The 14,179-nt window shown below is 56.0% G+C and overlaps 5 protein-coding genes across 5 annotated transcripts; 3 read left to right on the top strand and 2 right to left on the bottom strand.

The window, feature by feature from the left end:
- Nucleotides 1-1,753: 1,753 nt before the first annotated feature.
- Nucleotides 1,754-2,864, top strand: GUITHDRAFT_154337 (hypothetical protein). Its single transcript, XM_005826591.1, has 9 exons — nt 1,754-1,815; nt 1,883-1,939; nt 1,986-2,033; nt 2,187-2,258; nt 2,307-2,366; nt 2,429-2,482; nt 2,535-2,618; nt 2,669-2,722; nt 2,773-2,864. The coding sequence occupies exons 1-9, from the start codon at nt 1,813-1,815 to the stop codon at nt 2,812-2,814; spliced, it is 474 nt and encodes a 157-aa protein (XP_005826648.1). The 5' UTR covers nt 1,754-1,812; the 3' UTR covers nt 2,815-2,864.
- Nucleotides 2,865-3,298: 434 nt separating this feature from the next.
- Nucleotides 3,299-5,102, bottom strand: GUITHDRAFT_114167 (hypothetical protein; the record flags this gene model as incomplete). The annotated part of the gene is made up of 8 exons (XM_005826592.1): nt 3,299-3,379; nt 3,430-3,465; nt 3,512-3,588; nt 3,643-3,691; nt 3,735-3,806; nt 3,856-3,917; nt 3,973-4,613; nt 4,984-5,102. The coding sequence occupies 8 exons, from the start codon at nt 5,100-5,102 to the stop codon at nt 3,299-3,301; spliced, it is 1,137 nt and encodes a 378-aa protein (XP_005826649.1).
- Nucleotides 5,103-6,091: 989 nt separating this feature from the next.
- On the bottom strand, nt 6,092-6,814 carry GUITHDRAFT_164853 (hypothetical protein; the record flags this gene model as incomplete). Its single annotated transcript, XM_005826593.1, has 4 exons — nt 6,092-6,439; nt 6,499-6,551; nt 6,601-6,674; nt 6,722-6,814. 4 exons carry the CDS (start codon nt 6,812-6,814, stop codon nt 6,279-6,281), a joined length of 381 nt encoding a protein of 126 aa, XP_005826650.1. The 3' UTR covers nt 6,092-6,278.
- Nucleotides 6,815-10,055: 3,241 nt separating this feature from the next.
- Nucleotides 10,056-10,487, top strand: GUITHDRAFT_59935 (hypothetical protein; the record flags this gene model as incomplete). The annotated part of the gene is made up of 1 exon (XM_005826594.1): nt 10,056-10,487. A coding segment is annotated over one exon (432 nt), but the record flags the coding sequence as incomplete, so codon positions are not given.
- Nucleotides 10,488-12,745: 2,258 nt separating this feature from the next.
- GUITHDRAFT_76208 (hypothetical protein) lies at nt 12,746-14,044 on the top strand (the record flags this gene model as incomplete). The annotated part of the gene is made up of 3 exons (XM_005826595.1): nt 12,746-13,186; nt 13,502-13,828; nt 13,874-14,044. 3 exons carry the CDS (start codon nt 12,746-12,748, stop codon nt 14,042-14,044), a joined length of 939 nt encoding a protein of 312 aa, XP_005826652.1.
- Between the last annotated feature and the right edge of the window lie 135 nt (nt 14,045-14,179).

A 14,179-nucleotide genomic window follows, 5' to 3' on the forward strand; every position in this document is an offset into this window, starting at 1 on the left:
GATAAGAGAAGTTGTACGCAATCGTGTGAAAGTGCCTGCTTTACAGATATACTAGCTCATACTTCCATCGGAGCATTCTAGTTCATGATTCCCCTGCATCTCGGCCCCACATGAATCAAACAGTCTCACCGGAAAACCACACGCACAAACAACAATTCTTCCTCGGGTGCAAGTGAGGAGTAATACTGGAATTCATCGGACGTAACAATGGTCTGCGATGAATTTCGTATCTTCTGCCTCCTTCCTCCTCCTCTCTCCTCCCCCTCCCCTCGGGTTTGTCTTGCAACTTGTCCCCGACATTGCAGGGGGCGCACAGGGTAAGGTCAGAGAGGGGATGAGGTGCAGATGAGGTGTGGATCGATGGGGGGTCAGAGAGGGGATGCGGTATGGGTCGATGGGGGGAGGTGGTCCCTCTCATTCCCACTTTGGCTCCAACGGCTGGAAGTCATATTATTGGGGGGTAGGGGTACTATTCATATTGCAGAGGGACGGGTGGGGTGTTACCCATGGGGGTGGTCGCATGCTTTTCCTCTCTATGATTCTCTTTTGATTATTCAGAATGATGGAATTTTTGGGGGGTAGGGGTACAGTGTGATTTTATGGTGGGTGGGGTACATGATACGAGGGGGTGGGTGCCTTTAGCTAATATGCTCCTCGTATGAACTGAAGTCGTAGTAGTCCATGCTGCTGCTGAGAGGAGTCAGAGAGCTGGCGAGCTCACGCTTGCTGACTCGCCTTCCGTTGGTCGTGCTCGTGCCTGCGAGCGATACGTCAGACCTGACGTCTGACGGCTGCTGCTCTGAATCCATGGGCTCCAGCTTCAAAACGCCCTTGCGAACGATGCGGAGCAGTTCCTCGGCCGATTCTTGCAAGCTCTTTCCACTGGAACAAGAGCAGATGGTCAGGTCAACACGGTGAGCAGAAGGAATGAAGAAGGAAGGAGAGGGTTAGGGAGGAAGAGGCAGAGGCAGAGGGAAAGAGGGGGGGAGTGGGAGAGGGAGAGGGAGAGGGTTGGGGAGGGGAGAGAGGGGGTAGGGAGAGAGGGAGGAGGGGGGAGGAGGGGAGGGAGGGGGGGGAGAGGGAGAGAGGGAGGGAGGTGAGGTGAGGAGGGAGGTGAGGTGAGGTGAGGTGAGGAGGGAGGTGGAGGGGAGAGTCGGGCACCAAGGAACAGATGAGCGTGGAGCGATGGGTAGGGGAGAGCAAGGGAAGAAAAGAGCAGGGCTGAAGTTGGGAGAAGAGAGCTTTAAGTTGAGATGAGTGAACGAGATCGGAGGAAGCGATGGGAGAGGAGTTTGCAGAGAGGAGGCAAGAAGAAAGGAGGCTACGGAGGGTGCAAGGAACAAATAGATGAAGGAGTGGAATGTCAAACGTATCTCGGGCTGAAAGGATATCAAGATCGTTGTTTTCTTCCTCTCTATCTCACTCCGGATACTCTTGATTCCTCCTTCTGCTGCTCGAATTTCATCATTGAAAGGATCCATCAGACCCTTTCATTCCAACTCAGCGCGTTATCTTCTCCCCTCTTAGCTTCTACACAAGACTAGCTTCCTTTCCTCCCTTCTTCGTTGCCTTCCGTTGTTTGCCTTTCCCATTGCTACCACAGCACAGACTGAGATATCCCTCCCTTATTGATGACATCGTTGTATGATTTTCGTTTTGTACTCCTGACATCTGCATCTGCATCTTGCTTTCTCCGCTGTTGTTTTCCATAACGAGTCAACTTATCTACCCTCAAAGATTGACTGTTGTACAAGATCGTTCGAAACAAGATCCCATCTCCATAGCTGCCGTGTAGCCTGCGATTCGAATAAGATGGTGAGTCCTGTGAAGTTGACCCAGCAGGAGGAAGGCAAGTGAAGCTGAGAGCTTGTCGGTCACGCAGGGGGAGCAAGGAGAGGTTTACATCTCATCCAATCCTGAAGATGCTAAAGTTGTTGAGGTCCGCGGTGTTCGTTTCCTCTCCCTCCCTCCTGAAGGACCTGCAGGGATTCAGGCTCGAGCATATGAACATGCGAGATGCAGACTCAGGGCAGGTGATCTGGATGTAGACGACCGAGTCTTGTTCTTGGTCTGCACAAGAGACTTTTGATCAATCTATGTGATGGAAGTTGATCTGACTGCATGTGGTGGATTCTTGGTAGTGGACTTAGTGTTTGGCTCTTAACTGCTGTCCTTGCTGCCTTCAGATCTTGTGGGAATCGCCAGCAGACTGGGAGGGAAAGTTCTTCTTTCAAGAGCTCGAGGCCCACGTGCCGCGGGTCAGTGACCAGCGGGACGTCGGAGGCTCCGGTTGACAGCACGTGCAGGAAATCCTCGCATGCAAGTCTGTGTCAAGGGAAGTGAGGTTTTCTTCGGTGGAGAAGATGGTGAGGGGAGAAGTCGTTCAAAGGTCCTGCCTGCTGATTCATCTTCGCCCTGGGTCTGTCAGGACGACTTCAAGCTGCTTCAGAAAATTTACTTCCAGGGCTCTTGTTTCGAGGAGGTGAGCTGAGAGTCAACTAGGACGGGAATCTTTGACGAGTGCCGTGCTCCAGTGGTTTTTCAAGTTCGGCTTCGTGATGCCCAACTCCACCAACAGCTGGCAGAGCACGATAGAAGCTGCGCCTGAAATGCTTCCAGTGACATGCCTGGCAGCTCGTCGGATCCTGAGGGCTGAACGTATGTGCAGGCTGAAATTTTGTCGGGCAATGTTACGATAGAAAGCAATTTCTTCGACGGGGAGGTTGAAAGTTGCGATTCCTGAGGGGGCTGGTGCTGATGATGACGTGGCAGAGGCTGCTGGCCAAGAGTTTAATACGAGTGTTCTACGAGTAGAACACTCGTAATAGTTTCCAGATGATTCTTCTTGAACGCTGCAAAGTCGTAATCTGCGCCTTGAGAGAGATTCCGAGACAGAAAGAAATATGATAGAATGTTTTTCACTATCAGGGGAAGGCAGCAACATCGCAACCTTCGTAGCAGAGTTAGAAAGAGGTAGACAGATGTCAAGTTGTAAGGAGATGCAGACAGTCTGTGCTGGTTCTACTGGATATGGCCAAGGGGGAGAGAGTGCGAGGTCAAGTGGACTGAAGTTTTCATTCGCTTCTCCTTTCACTCAAGAGAGTCAAGACTGGAGGATTGATGTTCAGATCAGCGTCAGGAGCGAGGTAGACATGTAGAATACTGAAAGGCGATACTTGAGACGAAACTTCAAAGTCAGTCGCTCCGGCACCGGCCCGGCCGGACGACTGCTACCCGCCGGCTCTTGCGACTCGGACAACTTAGTCTTTCACTTGAATGCTTCTGGGGGCGACAAGCGTCACAAAACATCCTCACTCGTCATGGGCGACAGACCAGACAGCGCGGCATCGACAGCAGTCTTGACAGCATCAGCTGCTGCCTGCTATCACCCCGCTCAGTCCTCTCCTCATATACACACATCCCTCCTACCTTGATCGCTTCCGGGTCATCGTTTCCCTCAGTACGCTGCAAGCTCGTCAGGGGGCAGCACAAGGAGAACTAAACTTCGCACAAGCTTCTTGGATGAGTTTCTTCTCTGGAGGATAGTAGGCTTCCCTCCTTTGCTGCCATTTCCTCCCGGCGCTTCCGCTGACGGGGCGTCAGTGGTAGGAGAGGAGGAGGGCGATGTAGGAGGGCTATCACCATTGAGCTGAACTTGGGGAGTCTCGCCGTGAACTTCCGAGCTGCTAACCTGCACGTGGGTGAGAAAGGAACGAGTCGAGAGCGAGACCCACAGCGAGCGAGGGGAGGGTGGGCAAAGTCTGCTCGTCCTGCTCGTCCTGATCGTCGTCATGAGGTTCGTCAACCTGCATGGGGGTTCAGGGAGCCCTCAAGCTTCTCAGCCTCCTCCCTCACCTCCTTGCGTTTTCTGAAGCTGTTGCTGCGCCTTGCCAGCAAGCCTTGCTTCCCCTTCTTGGCTGTGACATGGCCAGGGTGAGCACGAAACCACATCGACAGGCATGGGAGGGGAACCTTCGGAGCTCGGACTCTCCAGCAGAGGCTGTTCCAGCACAGTCTCCTTCCCCTTGATGAAAGAAGCTGCTGTCGCTGTGGTCAGCTGGTCGTTCTCTACCTTGCTCTTTCTCCGATTAAAGATGGAAGCCCGGTCGCTCGAGTCAGCACCGAGGTTCAAATTGGACGGCGACTCTCCTGCGATCTCGTATGCTGTTACTGTCATGATCACGGCGTCTTCGAGCTCGTCGGAACTTTCTACTGGGTTGCTGAGCTGCACCACAGGCGCGTTTGCGGCCGTCGGTGTGTTCCTATTGCTTCTTCGTCCGAGCAGCGTGTTGGTTTCTTCCTTGCCAAGGTTGAGGGTCGGTGACTGCCCGTCGAGCTGGGCAGCAGAAACAGCGAGAGAGCCGGGTGTGAAGAGCTCCTCATCGTTAGCTCCGTGCATGGAGTTGAAGTCCATGCTGCTGCTGAGAGTGGTCAGAGAGCTGGCGAGCTCACGCTTGCTGACTCGCCTTCCGTTGGTCGTGCTCGTGCCTGCGAGCGACACGTCAGACCTGAAGTCTGACGGCTGCTGCTCTGAATCCATGGGCTCCAGCTTCAAAACGCCCTTGCGAACGATGCGGAGCAGTTCCTCGGCCGATTCTTGCAAGCTCTTTCCACTGGAACAAGAGCAGATGGTCAGGTCAACACGGTGAGCAGAAGGAATGAAGAAGGAAAGAGAGGGTTGGGAGGAAGAGGCGAGAGGCAGAGGGAAAGAGGGGGGGGGAAGGGCAGAGGGAGAGGGAAAGAGGGAGGGAGAGGGAGAGGGAGGGAGAGGGAGAGGGAGACGGGGAGGGAGAGAGACAAGGGGGGGAGAGAGAGAGGGAGGGGAGGGGGGGGGAAGGGAGAGAGAGAGGGAGAGGGAGAGGGAGAGGGTCGGAAAGGGGGGTGGGGAGAGAGGGAGAGGGGGGGGGCGCCGGGAGAGGGAGAGGGAGAGGGAGAGGGAGAGGGAGAGGGAGAGGGGCAGAAGAGTGGGGGAGTAACACTCACGTTATCGCCGAATACGTCGCAACTACTCCAAAAACTGCGGTGCTGGTGATGGCTCCGATTTTTATCAATCGGCCAAACATCGAAAAGTCTTGCTCCTCGCCCTGTTCTGTTTCCTTCATCAATTCGAACGAGACAGTCTGCAAACACTGAGCCGCCACTCTCCTTCATGCTCTTGTCGTCATGGCAGGCCATCTATTTCGACCTAACTAGTTCATCCCAGACCTATTCAACTTGTTTTTATTGACCCTCCTCATCGTTTCCTTGAGTATTTAGATAACTTTTCAAACTATCACGATCTTGATAGATCGTACCAGCATATTAACGCTCCAGCATTATCAATTTTCATAATTTCTCATGATTTAGTTGATCTAACCTTCTTCGCAATCTATCACGATCTTGCAACCTCTTTCTCCACACAGTGTGATCAACTTCCAGCTCCATCCCCACTCTCATCAAATCTGTCATGCCTCCTCGCACGCCCTCTCGTTTCTACACTCCCATCATCCCCTATATAGAGCTCCTCTTCCTACTGGCACCATCATACCCCTTGGACCATCTCCCCCCCCCCTTCTCCCCCCTTTTCAATTATCCTTCCCTCTCTGTCCCTTTCCTTCTCCTGTGCCCCCTTTCTCTGATCTCCTCCACGTTTCCTCATTCTTCTCACCTCTTGAATTCCCCTCCAAATCTCTCTCTCCTGCTCTCCTGCTCTCCTTTTCCTCCTCCTTCTCGTCCTCCTCGTCCTCCTGCCCTCCTCTCCTCCTCCCATGCTGCTCTCCTCGCCTTCACCCCGCTCGCTTGCCATCGTCGCTTCTCTACGCCAGAAATGAACTGCCTCGTCCCCACTCAGACCAAAATGAGGCAGAGAATGAGGGGGATGAGTAAATAGCACTGCTCCGACTAATGAGCGTTGCGTCGTCACTCAGTCACATGTTTGACCATCATGAACTGAGGATGGGATACTAACAGCTGAAGTTGTGAGGACTGGGCAGCAATCAGCATGCAAAAGGAGGCCGGGAGGGGGGCAGATGCGACTCAGCACGGGCGGCAGCGAGTCGGAACATGCAGCAATGGAGCTGCCTCTTGCTCACTCTCAAACCTCAGCAACACTGATAAATTCAGATGTATTTACTATCTGTTAAAGGCAGTTGAAGTCTCAAATGGAGCCTGTCGTCACACAAAAATGCAGAAAAAAGCAACAAGACACTGTCACTGATGATCACGCTATCGACAGGCGAACACCATCCAAACTGCCCACCAAGGCTCTCGACTCAAACTCCAGCACTTAGATAACAGCTTCACTTGGTGCTGATCGTCAAGTTGCCGTAGGGATTCTCTGGTCCTGTCCAGGCGTTGGGAACTTCCCCTGATCCCAATCCGGACGATGGCGGAGCAACGACGCCCCAGCCATGGCCAGTAGCGACCATGGGAGCAGGTCCTCTCCCGCACTGAGCTTGTCCTTGTAGAGCCCTCATCAGACCCAACAGCGCAGGCAGCGCAAGAGCACAGCAAAGTTACCGTTGAAGTTGCACTCTCCGCTCGACCAGCCCCCGGCGGGAGGTGCTGACCCCCTGCAGCAGGAGAGTGAGTGGCGGGAGGGCGGGCAACGGCAGCACGAACCAAGATCCGTGAGCACCGAGAGGAATCTTGGGTCCGAAGGGGTTGTTGGCTCCTACCCAGTTGTCGCCAGGATCCTTGGAGGTAGCAACGTCAGATATGCAGAAGCAGGTAGGGCACTCACAGCGTTGGGCTGCCAGCTGTTGTTGCTGGGCGTCCAGGTGTTGTAGTGCTCGTTCGGACCCAAAGGAACGTAAGAAGGGTTCTGAGCGAGCATGATGTGTGCATGGTATATAAGATCAAACATGTTCTTTCCTGCAGTTTCTGATCAGTACATGGATGTGGATCTCCGGAGGAATGAGAACTTCTAACAAAAACAAACAGCTCAACAAAAGAGCGACAAGCATGCACGCTACTCGGTATCTGTAAAGACTTGGTACAAATTCTGCAGTCCACCTAGCACTGGTTTCATGGATTCAACTCGTTAAAATTGAGTTTGTTCTCTGGTTTGCATTCCTCTACAATCTAAAACAAAAGCATGAAATCAAAGACGATTACATCTACCCGTTTGCTTCCTATCTCTCTCCTTCCCTCTGCCCATCTGTCTCAATCTCCCCCGCCCTCCTTGCTCCCCTTAGTTACATCTACCTCCTGCCTTTTGATGAATAGGATTGAATCGGATTGAACTAATGATCCATGCTCCCGCTCTGCGAAAGAGCAGGGCGATCAAGGAGCAAAGATAAGAGGAGGGGAGGAAGGAGGAGGGGGCAGGGAGCATGAGGACGAACGACATGCTCCAGCACGTTCAGCATCTCAGCATGTCATGCCGGAGCGCAGAACAGCAGCGTTCTAAATCTGTTCATGGACTCAGGCCCTCAGACATAGTACTGGATCACCCCCAAAAATAAAATCTGAATAGGGGGTGGGGGTACAATGTGAATGAGCCCGCCGGGCCCGGCCCGGGCCGTGCCGCTGTGACTGAGTCTTGACTCCCAGGCGGCTGGCACTGAGTCGCACAGCCTGGCAGCCACACGGCGAGAAGAGAAAAGACAGCGAGAACTTCATGTGACAGTTCACTCAGTGACTGTCGCCGGAGTCGGACCGGGATCTCAGGCCGATGATCCGACGAGACGGGCCCGGCGGGCCGGGAGCCGCCGGCCCGGCGGCCCGGCGCCGGGATCAGAGGACAGCAACTATCACTTATTGCGGTTCCTATAGGCGAGAAGTGATAGAGAAGGGCAGCGCAAACTAGAGGCTGAACCATGCATGATTGGTGATGGTAGCGCGGCGAGAAGCAGAGGAGAGAGGAAGAGGAGGAGAGAGGGAGAGAAGGAGAGAGATAGAGGAAAACTAATGCAGAGAGGAGGAGAGAGGGAGAGAGGGAGGACGAGGAGAGGACGAGGGAGAGGGGGATAGCAACTCTTGAGAGCCCCCCATTGTCGTGATGCCTGGAGGCGATGTCTGAAAGAAGACGAGGATTGAAGGAATCATGAGGGCAATCAAGGAGGCAAACCTTCCGGCGAGTCGAGATGACATGCGAGAGCGGCTGCTGCTGGATGAGGACAAGTTTGTGGACCTCCCGGGGGTGGGAGGAGAAGGAAGGGGAGAGCAGGTGGAGATCGAGAAGTCGGAAGGAATGCCGTCGCAGGGACATGTCGTCTCCAATGGTAGCGCGCGCAAGAATGAAGCTGCAAGTGATGGACGAGGAGGACGTACGAGTAGCGAGGAAGATCCTCCAGGAGCTGAGAAGCAACATGATGAGGAGGAGGGTACGTCTGACAGCTGTCAAGAACATGACCTCAACCGTCGGCGGCGGAAGAGGGTGAGGTATAGGTTTGCAAGCCTGTCGTTCATCCTCCTCACCCTCGTCGTCTTGGTCTCCTTCTTTGCTCTGGGATTCTGGCGGGGATGGGACAACTGGATCCAGCTCAGTGCGGTCACTTCGATCTCCGACCTTCTCGATGAGGAGTTCTGGAAGAAGAACGTGACCCCTTGCTGCCTTGTTTTCCTCTTCCTCCTCTTCTCATCTCTCGCTATCTGCCTGAGTCCTGCAGAAGATGCAGAGCTGAAGAGATCGTCTCCCTTCGATCACGCAAGCGCTGCATCCGTCGCCACCTTCTGGTGGGTGTTCCCGACCTTGATGACAGCGAGGAGGAACAGGAGGCTGACTGCTGCCGACCTTCCTCCTCTCTCCTTTCACGACCTGCCATGCAACCTCCGCAAGAGCTTCACAGACATCGTTGATCGTCGACCGCACGTGCTGTCTTCACCCTGGAGCCTGTGGTGGACCGTGACGTTCAGCGCACAAAAGTCAGTGTTCCTTCACTCCTTCTTCTCTGGCTGGGCCTTCTTGGGAGCGATGTTCATGGATCCCATCCTCCTCAAGCTCCTCCTCTCCAGCGCCAGCGAGCAGGGACAGGAGGAGCAGGACGTGGCAAGAGCACTCCAGTTCCGCCTGCTCGTCGTTGCCCTCCTGTTTCTCAGCATGCTGCTGCGAGTGACATGTATGGAGCAGTGCTACTTCAACTCCCTCCGAGTGGCAAACAACGCAAGATCCATCCTCATCATGAGCGTCTTCCGCTCTGCCCTCAAGTCTCACAGGTCAACAGCTGAGGCTGGAAGGCTGACCAACCTCCTCGCCACGGTTCCCCTTCCTCCTTCTGCAGGCTGTGCTCGTTGCTGACCCTTGCCCCCCAGGACGTGGACAAGGTCGGCAAGTGCGAAGCCGTTGTGTGGTCTCTTGCCTGCTGCACCTGGGCCCTTCTCTCCCTCCCCGGCGTTATCTTCATGACGTTTCGCCTCGTCGGACGAGCAGCGTTCGTCGGCATCGCGACGCTTGTCCTGTGCAACCAGATCGCCTCTGCTCTCAGCAAGAGGACGCAGCCGGTGAGAGCTGAGAGGGGAGTGGAGGAAGCGAGCAGCGGTGAGGTGACTGTGAGCAGGTCGTCAGGAGGCTGCAGGAGCTGAGAGATGTGCGGGGAAGTCTTCTGCTGGGGCTGCTGAGAAGCATGCGGCTGGTGAAGCTGGAGGGCTGCGAGGCATCATGGCAGGAGCGGGTCGAGGCTGCGCGAGGGGAGGAGATGAAGTACCTTGCTCAGATGCGGTACATCTCTGCCTCCAACGTGCTCGCCGGCTCGCTGTTCTCTCTCGCTGTCCCCGTCTCCATCTTCAGCTTCTACTCGCTCGTGCAAGGGAGGCTGCTGGAGGCGACCACCGCCTTCACCGCGCTGGCATGGATCAGTCAGATGCAGTGGACGATCAACACGCTGCCGGGCATCTACAACATGCTGGCGACGTTGAAGCCTTCCTTCCAGCGCATCTCAGACTTCTTGAGCTCCTGCCAGCACCTCGACTCTTCTCCCCTCACCTTGGGCAGATCGCGAGAGCGCCCTGCTGACCTCCTTGCCCGGGTCAAGCTAAGAAATGTCTTCCACCACTCTCAGCCACCAGCTGGAGATGACGAGGTCGTCCCGCACGAGGAGGAAGCGGCAGGATCGCCGCAGACTTGTCAGCTGTTTGACATCCAGGTGAGGGCAGGCGAGGTTCTCCTGCTCCTCGGCGAGATCGGCAGCGGAAAGTCAACTCTGCTGTCGCTCATGTCAGGAGCGAAGCCCGCGAGGTCGATGGAGGTGGAGGTGACGAGGAGGAGGGCGTACGTGAGTCAGATCCCCTTCGTCCTCAACGACACGATCAGAGCTAACGTTCTCTTCGGCCTCGACCTCGACGAGCAGAGGTACAGAGACGCCATGGCCAGGTCGCAGATGGCCAAGGACATCGCCGGCATGGTGGACGGGGACGCGACGCTGGTCGGGCGGTCGGGGGTGCAGCTGTCGGGAGGGCAGAAGTCTCGTCTGGCGCTTGCTCGCGCCCTCTATGCCGACGCGAAGATCGTCTTCCTCGACGACGTGTTCTCTGCCGTGGACGCGCAGACAGGCAACGCGATCTGGGAGGAAGCGATCGAGTGGCTGGTCGCGCGGGGCGTTGGGGTTGTGCTGGTGACGCACCAGCTGCAGCTGCTTCTCCGGCCTCAAGTCTCGCACGTCGCCTTCCTGTCCCAAGGGCTCGTTACCTCCTATCACGCCGTCTCCGAGCTAGACCGATCACTGGCTGGCGACGGAAATCAACGAAAGCGGCAGGAGGCGGAGGATGTTGAGGGAGAGGACAGGACGGGGATGAGGAGGATAGAGGATCTGATATCTCGATACCAGCTGAAAGATGCCAACCAGCGGCTTCGAGCTGATCGCCAGCAGGTCGACGAGCCGGACCGGCAGGTCAGGGAGGAAGGCGTCTGCGTTCAGACGTGTGCCAGAGTCATTACAAACCACCTGAAGAAGCTGCGAGGGTGAGAACGAGCCTCCGTCTCTCCCTCCCTCCAGCGATCCATCCCGCTCTACTGCTCTCTCTATCTCCCTCTTGACCTCCCTCCCGCCCTCCAGCTATCCCTCTCTCCCTCTTTACCTCTCTTCCTCCTTCACTTCCTTGTCCTCCCTGGCTGGCTGGCTGGCTGGCTGGCTGGCTGGCTGGCTGGCTGGCTGCCTCCTCTTCTGCCGCCCTCTCTCCTTCGTCCTCTCTTCCCTTTCTTCGTCATGACTCGTGGGACAGGAAGAGGATCGATGATCGAGTCATCGAGACGCTCCGAGCTGTGATGCTGGATGGGCTTAAGGAGGTGGAGGCGAAAAGGGACGGGCTGATCTCGTGGGAGGACTTTACCATCTACTTGAGAGTGTTCGGGAGCTGCTGGAGCCTTTCTTTCCTCCTCCTCTCCGTCCTCCTGTGCAGCCTCCTCTCCGTCGGATCGAACGTCTACCTCTCTAGCTGGGTGGACAGTAACCAGCGATGCAATCAGACTGCTGCTGCTGGGGAGAGTGACGGTGCTGACGCGTGCTCGAGGAGGAGCCAACAGGAGTCTCTTATCGTCTACTCTGCTTTCGGCGGCTGCTCCTCTCTGTTTGTCACCGTCCAGTCCGTCCTCCTCACCCTCTGCGCGCTCAAGGCGTCGCGAGCTCTGCATGCGACCATGTTGGACAATGTGCTGAAAGCGCCGATGGTGAGGAGAGAGGAGGAGAGGACAGAGGGTAACAAGAGGAGATGAAGAGATAGTGAGAGGAGGAGATGGAGGGGATAGGGGAGGGAGGACGGAGAGGAGGAGATAGCGAGAGGAGGCAGAACAGGAGCAGGAGCAGGAACAGGAGCAGGAGTAGGAGCAGGAGCAGAAGGTGGAGGGGGAGGGTTGCTGGAGGGGACAACTTGACTTTCACCTCAGAAACTCTTCGACGAGACGCCGGTCGGGATGATCTTCAACAGATTCGTGCAGGACCTTGCCAACATTGACAATTTCGTCCCCGACGCCGTCCTTGACCTCGCCTCCAAGACTCTCTCGGTCCTCACTCAGCTGTCCCTCGTCATCATTTTCGCTCCCTGGACGCTCCTCTCCCTCCCGCTCATCCTCCCCCTCTACCTGTTCATCTTCTCGGCCGTGCGCATAGCAGGTAATCCACTCCCTGACCTCCTCCCTCCTGCTCAACCTGCTCAGCTCGTGACTCGCGGAGGCTCGAGAGCATCGCCCACTCGCCGGTGTACACGCAGTTCAACGATGCTCTAGAGGGCCTTACGACAATCTCCGGTACCACAAGACACCTTCCTACCCAGCTACCCTCTCCTCCTCCTCCCTCTCTACCCACCTAGCCTCTCCTCCTCCTCCCTCTCTACCCAGCTGCCCTCTCCTCCTTCTCCCCTTCCTACCCAGCTACCCTCTCCTGTTTTCTCCCTCTGCCCCGTACAGCTACTCTCCTCTCAATCTCTCTCAGCACAGCTACCCTCTCCTCCCTTCTCACTCTCAACTGTCTCAGCATTTGGAGCGCAAGCCAGATTTCTGCGAAGGAACGAGGAACTGATACAGCAGATGTCTGTTGCAAAGGTCTCCTCCTCCTGCTCCTCCTCCTCTCCTGCTTCTCCTCCTCCTCCTCCTCCTCCTCCTGCTTCTCCTCCTCCTCCTCCTCTACCTGGCATGACGATTCTCTGGCAGGTCGGCAACGAAGCTGTGTGCAAGTGGGCGCAGGCCCTGACGACGCAGACAGGAAGCGTCCTGTACCTGGCGTGCGGCCTCGCATCGATATACCTCCACCATGTCCGGCAGATGTCAGCGGCCGAGATGGGGCTGGTGCTGCTGTATGCCAACACGCTGCAACGAGCGTTCATGGACTACATGATGACCTTCACGCGGCTCGAGACTCAGTTCATCTCGGTGGAGCGAGTGGCGGAATTCTGCCGGCTCGAGGAGGAGGAGGAAGTCACTTCCTGCAGCCATGGTAAGAGAAGTGGCAGGAGGGCGGGGGAGGAGATTGTTGAACCACCTCGTCCTCCTGCCTCTCACCCTCACGGCGAACAAGGAGGCGGAGCGAGGAGGAGAGGAGAAATCGTCTTTGACAACGTCTCCTTGCGTTACGAGTTTGACAAGCCAAGAGTTCTCCGCGGCCTCAACCTGCGCGTGCGAGCTGGGACGAAGGTTGCGCTATGTGGGAGGACAGGATGTGGCAAGAGCTCGTTGTTTGCTGCTCTCTGTCGCCTCTACCCCATCAGCAGCGGCACAATCAGCATCGACGGGGCTGATATCGCAACATGGCCTCTGAAAAAGCTTCGATCGTCCATGGTAAGAAGCTCACATGTGCTTTTGACATTGCACTGACATCTCTTGTCTTGTCTTGTCTTGTCTTGTCTTGTCTTGTCTTGTCTTGTCTTGTCTTGTCTTGTCTTGTCTTGTCTTGCCTTGCCTTGCCTTGTCTTCGTCTTGTCTTGTCTTGTCTTGTCTTGTCTTGCCTTGCCTTGCCTTGCCTTGCCTTGCCTTGCCTTGCCTTGCCTTGCCTTGCCTTGCCTTGCCTTGCCTTGCCTTGCCTTGCCTTGCCTTGCCTTGTCTTGTCTTGTCTTGTCTTGTCTTGTCTTGCTTGTCTTGTCTTGTGATCCACAGAAAGTAGTCGCACAAGACGCACTTCTCCTCGAAGGAAGTCTCCTTGACAACCTCACCTCCTTCACGGGGAGCGATTCCCCTGACCTTCGCAGAGACATCTGGCGCGTGCTGGAGCATGTGGGGCTGAAGGAGAAGATTGACAGGCTGCCAGGAGGGCTGGACGCGAACATCAGGCAGGACGACTTCAGCGAGGGGGAGCGTCAGCTACTCTCTCTCTCCCGCGCTCTCATCAGCACCAAGTCCAACAGCACGGAAACTCCGCTCATCCTCCTGTGCGACGAGCCGACGAGCAACGTTGACTACGCTAACGACGAGAGAGTCCACAGGGTGCGAGGGGAGGAGGAGCGAAAGGGGACGTAACTTTACCCGCAGGTGATATTGGAACTTCCATGCACAGTCATTATGATCTGCCATCGCCTCCAGTACATCGCCTCCTTCGACCAAGTCGTCGTGCTCGAGGACGGCTCTGTGCTCGAGCAGGGAAGTCCGTCCGAGCTACTTGCGGAACAAGGTCAGGAGATCTCTTGCGGCCCGATGGCCTGACGAGCATTGCAGGGAGCGGGAGGCTCCGGCAGCTATGCCTGCATGCTGGCCTTGACCCTGACGAGATGAGATGGAAGGGACAGGAAGACGATCAACGCTGAGCAAGGAGAAGGGACTAAGAAGTCATATTAAGGA

The sequence above is a fragment of the Guillardia theta genome (assembly GCF_000315625.1).
Source record: "Guillardia theta CCMP2712 unplaced genomic scaffold GUITHscaffold_73, whole genome shotgun sequence".
NCBI lineage: Eukaryota > Cryptophyceae > Pyrenomonadales > Geminigeraceae > Guillardia > Guillardia theta.

Coding starts and splice junctions, on each gene's coding strand:
- GUITHDRAFT_154337 (XM_005826591.1), top strand. Junction 2,034..2,186: donor GAGATGCAGACTCAGGGCAG/GTGATCTGGATG, acceptor TGCTGCCTTCAG/ATCTTGTGGGAATCGCCAGC. Junction 2,259..2,306: donor TCGAGGCCCACGTGCCGCGG/GTCAGTGACCAG, acceptor CAGCACGTGCAG/GAAATCCTCGCATGCAAGTC.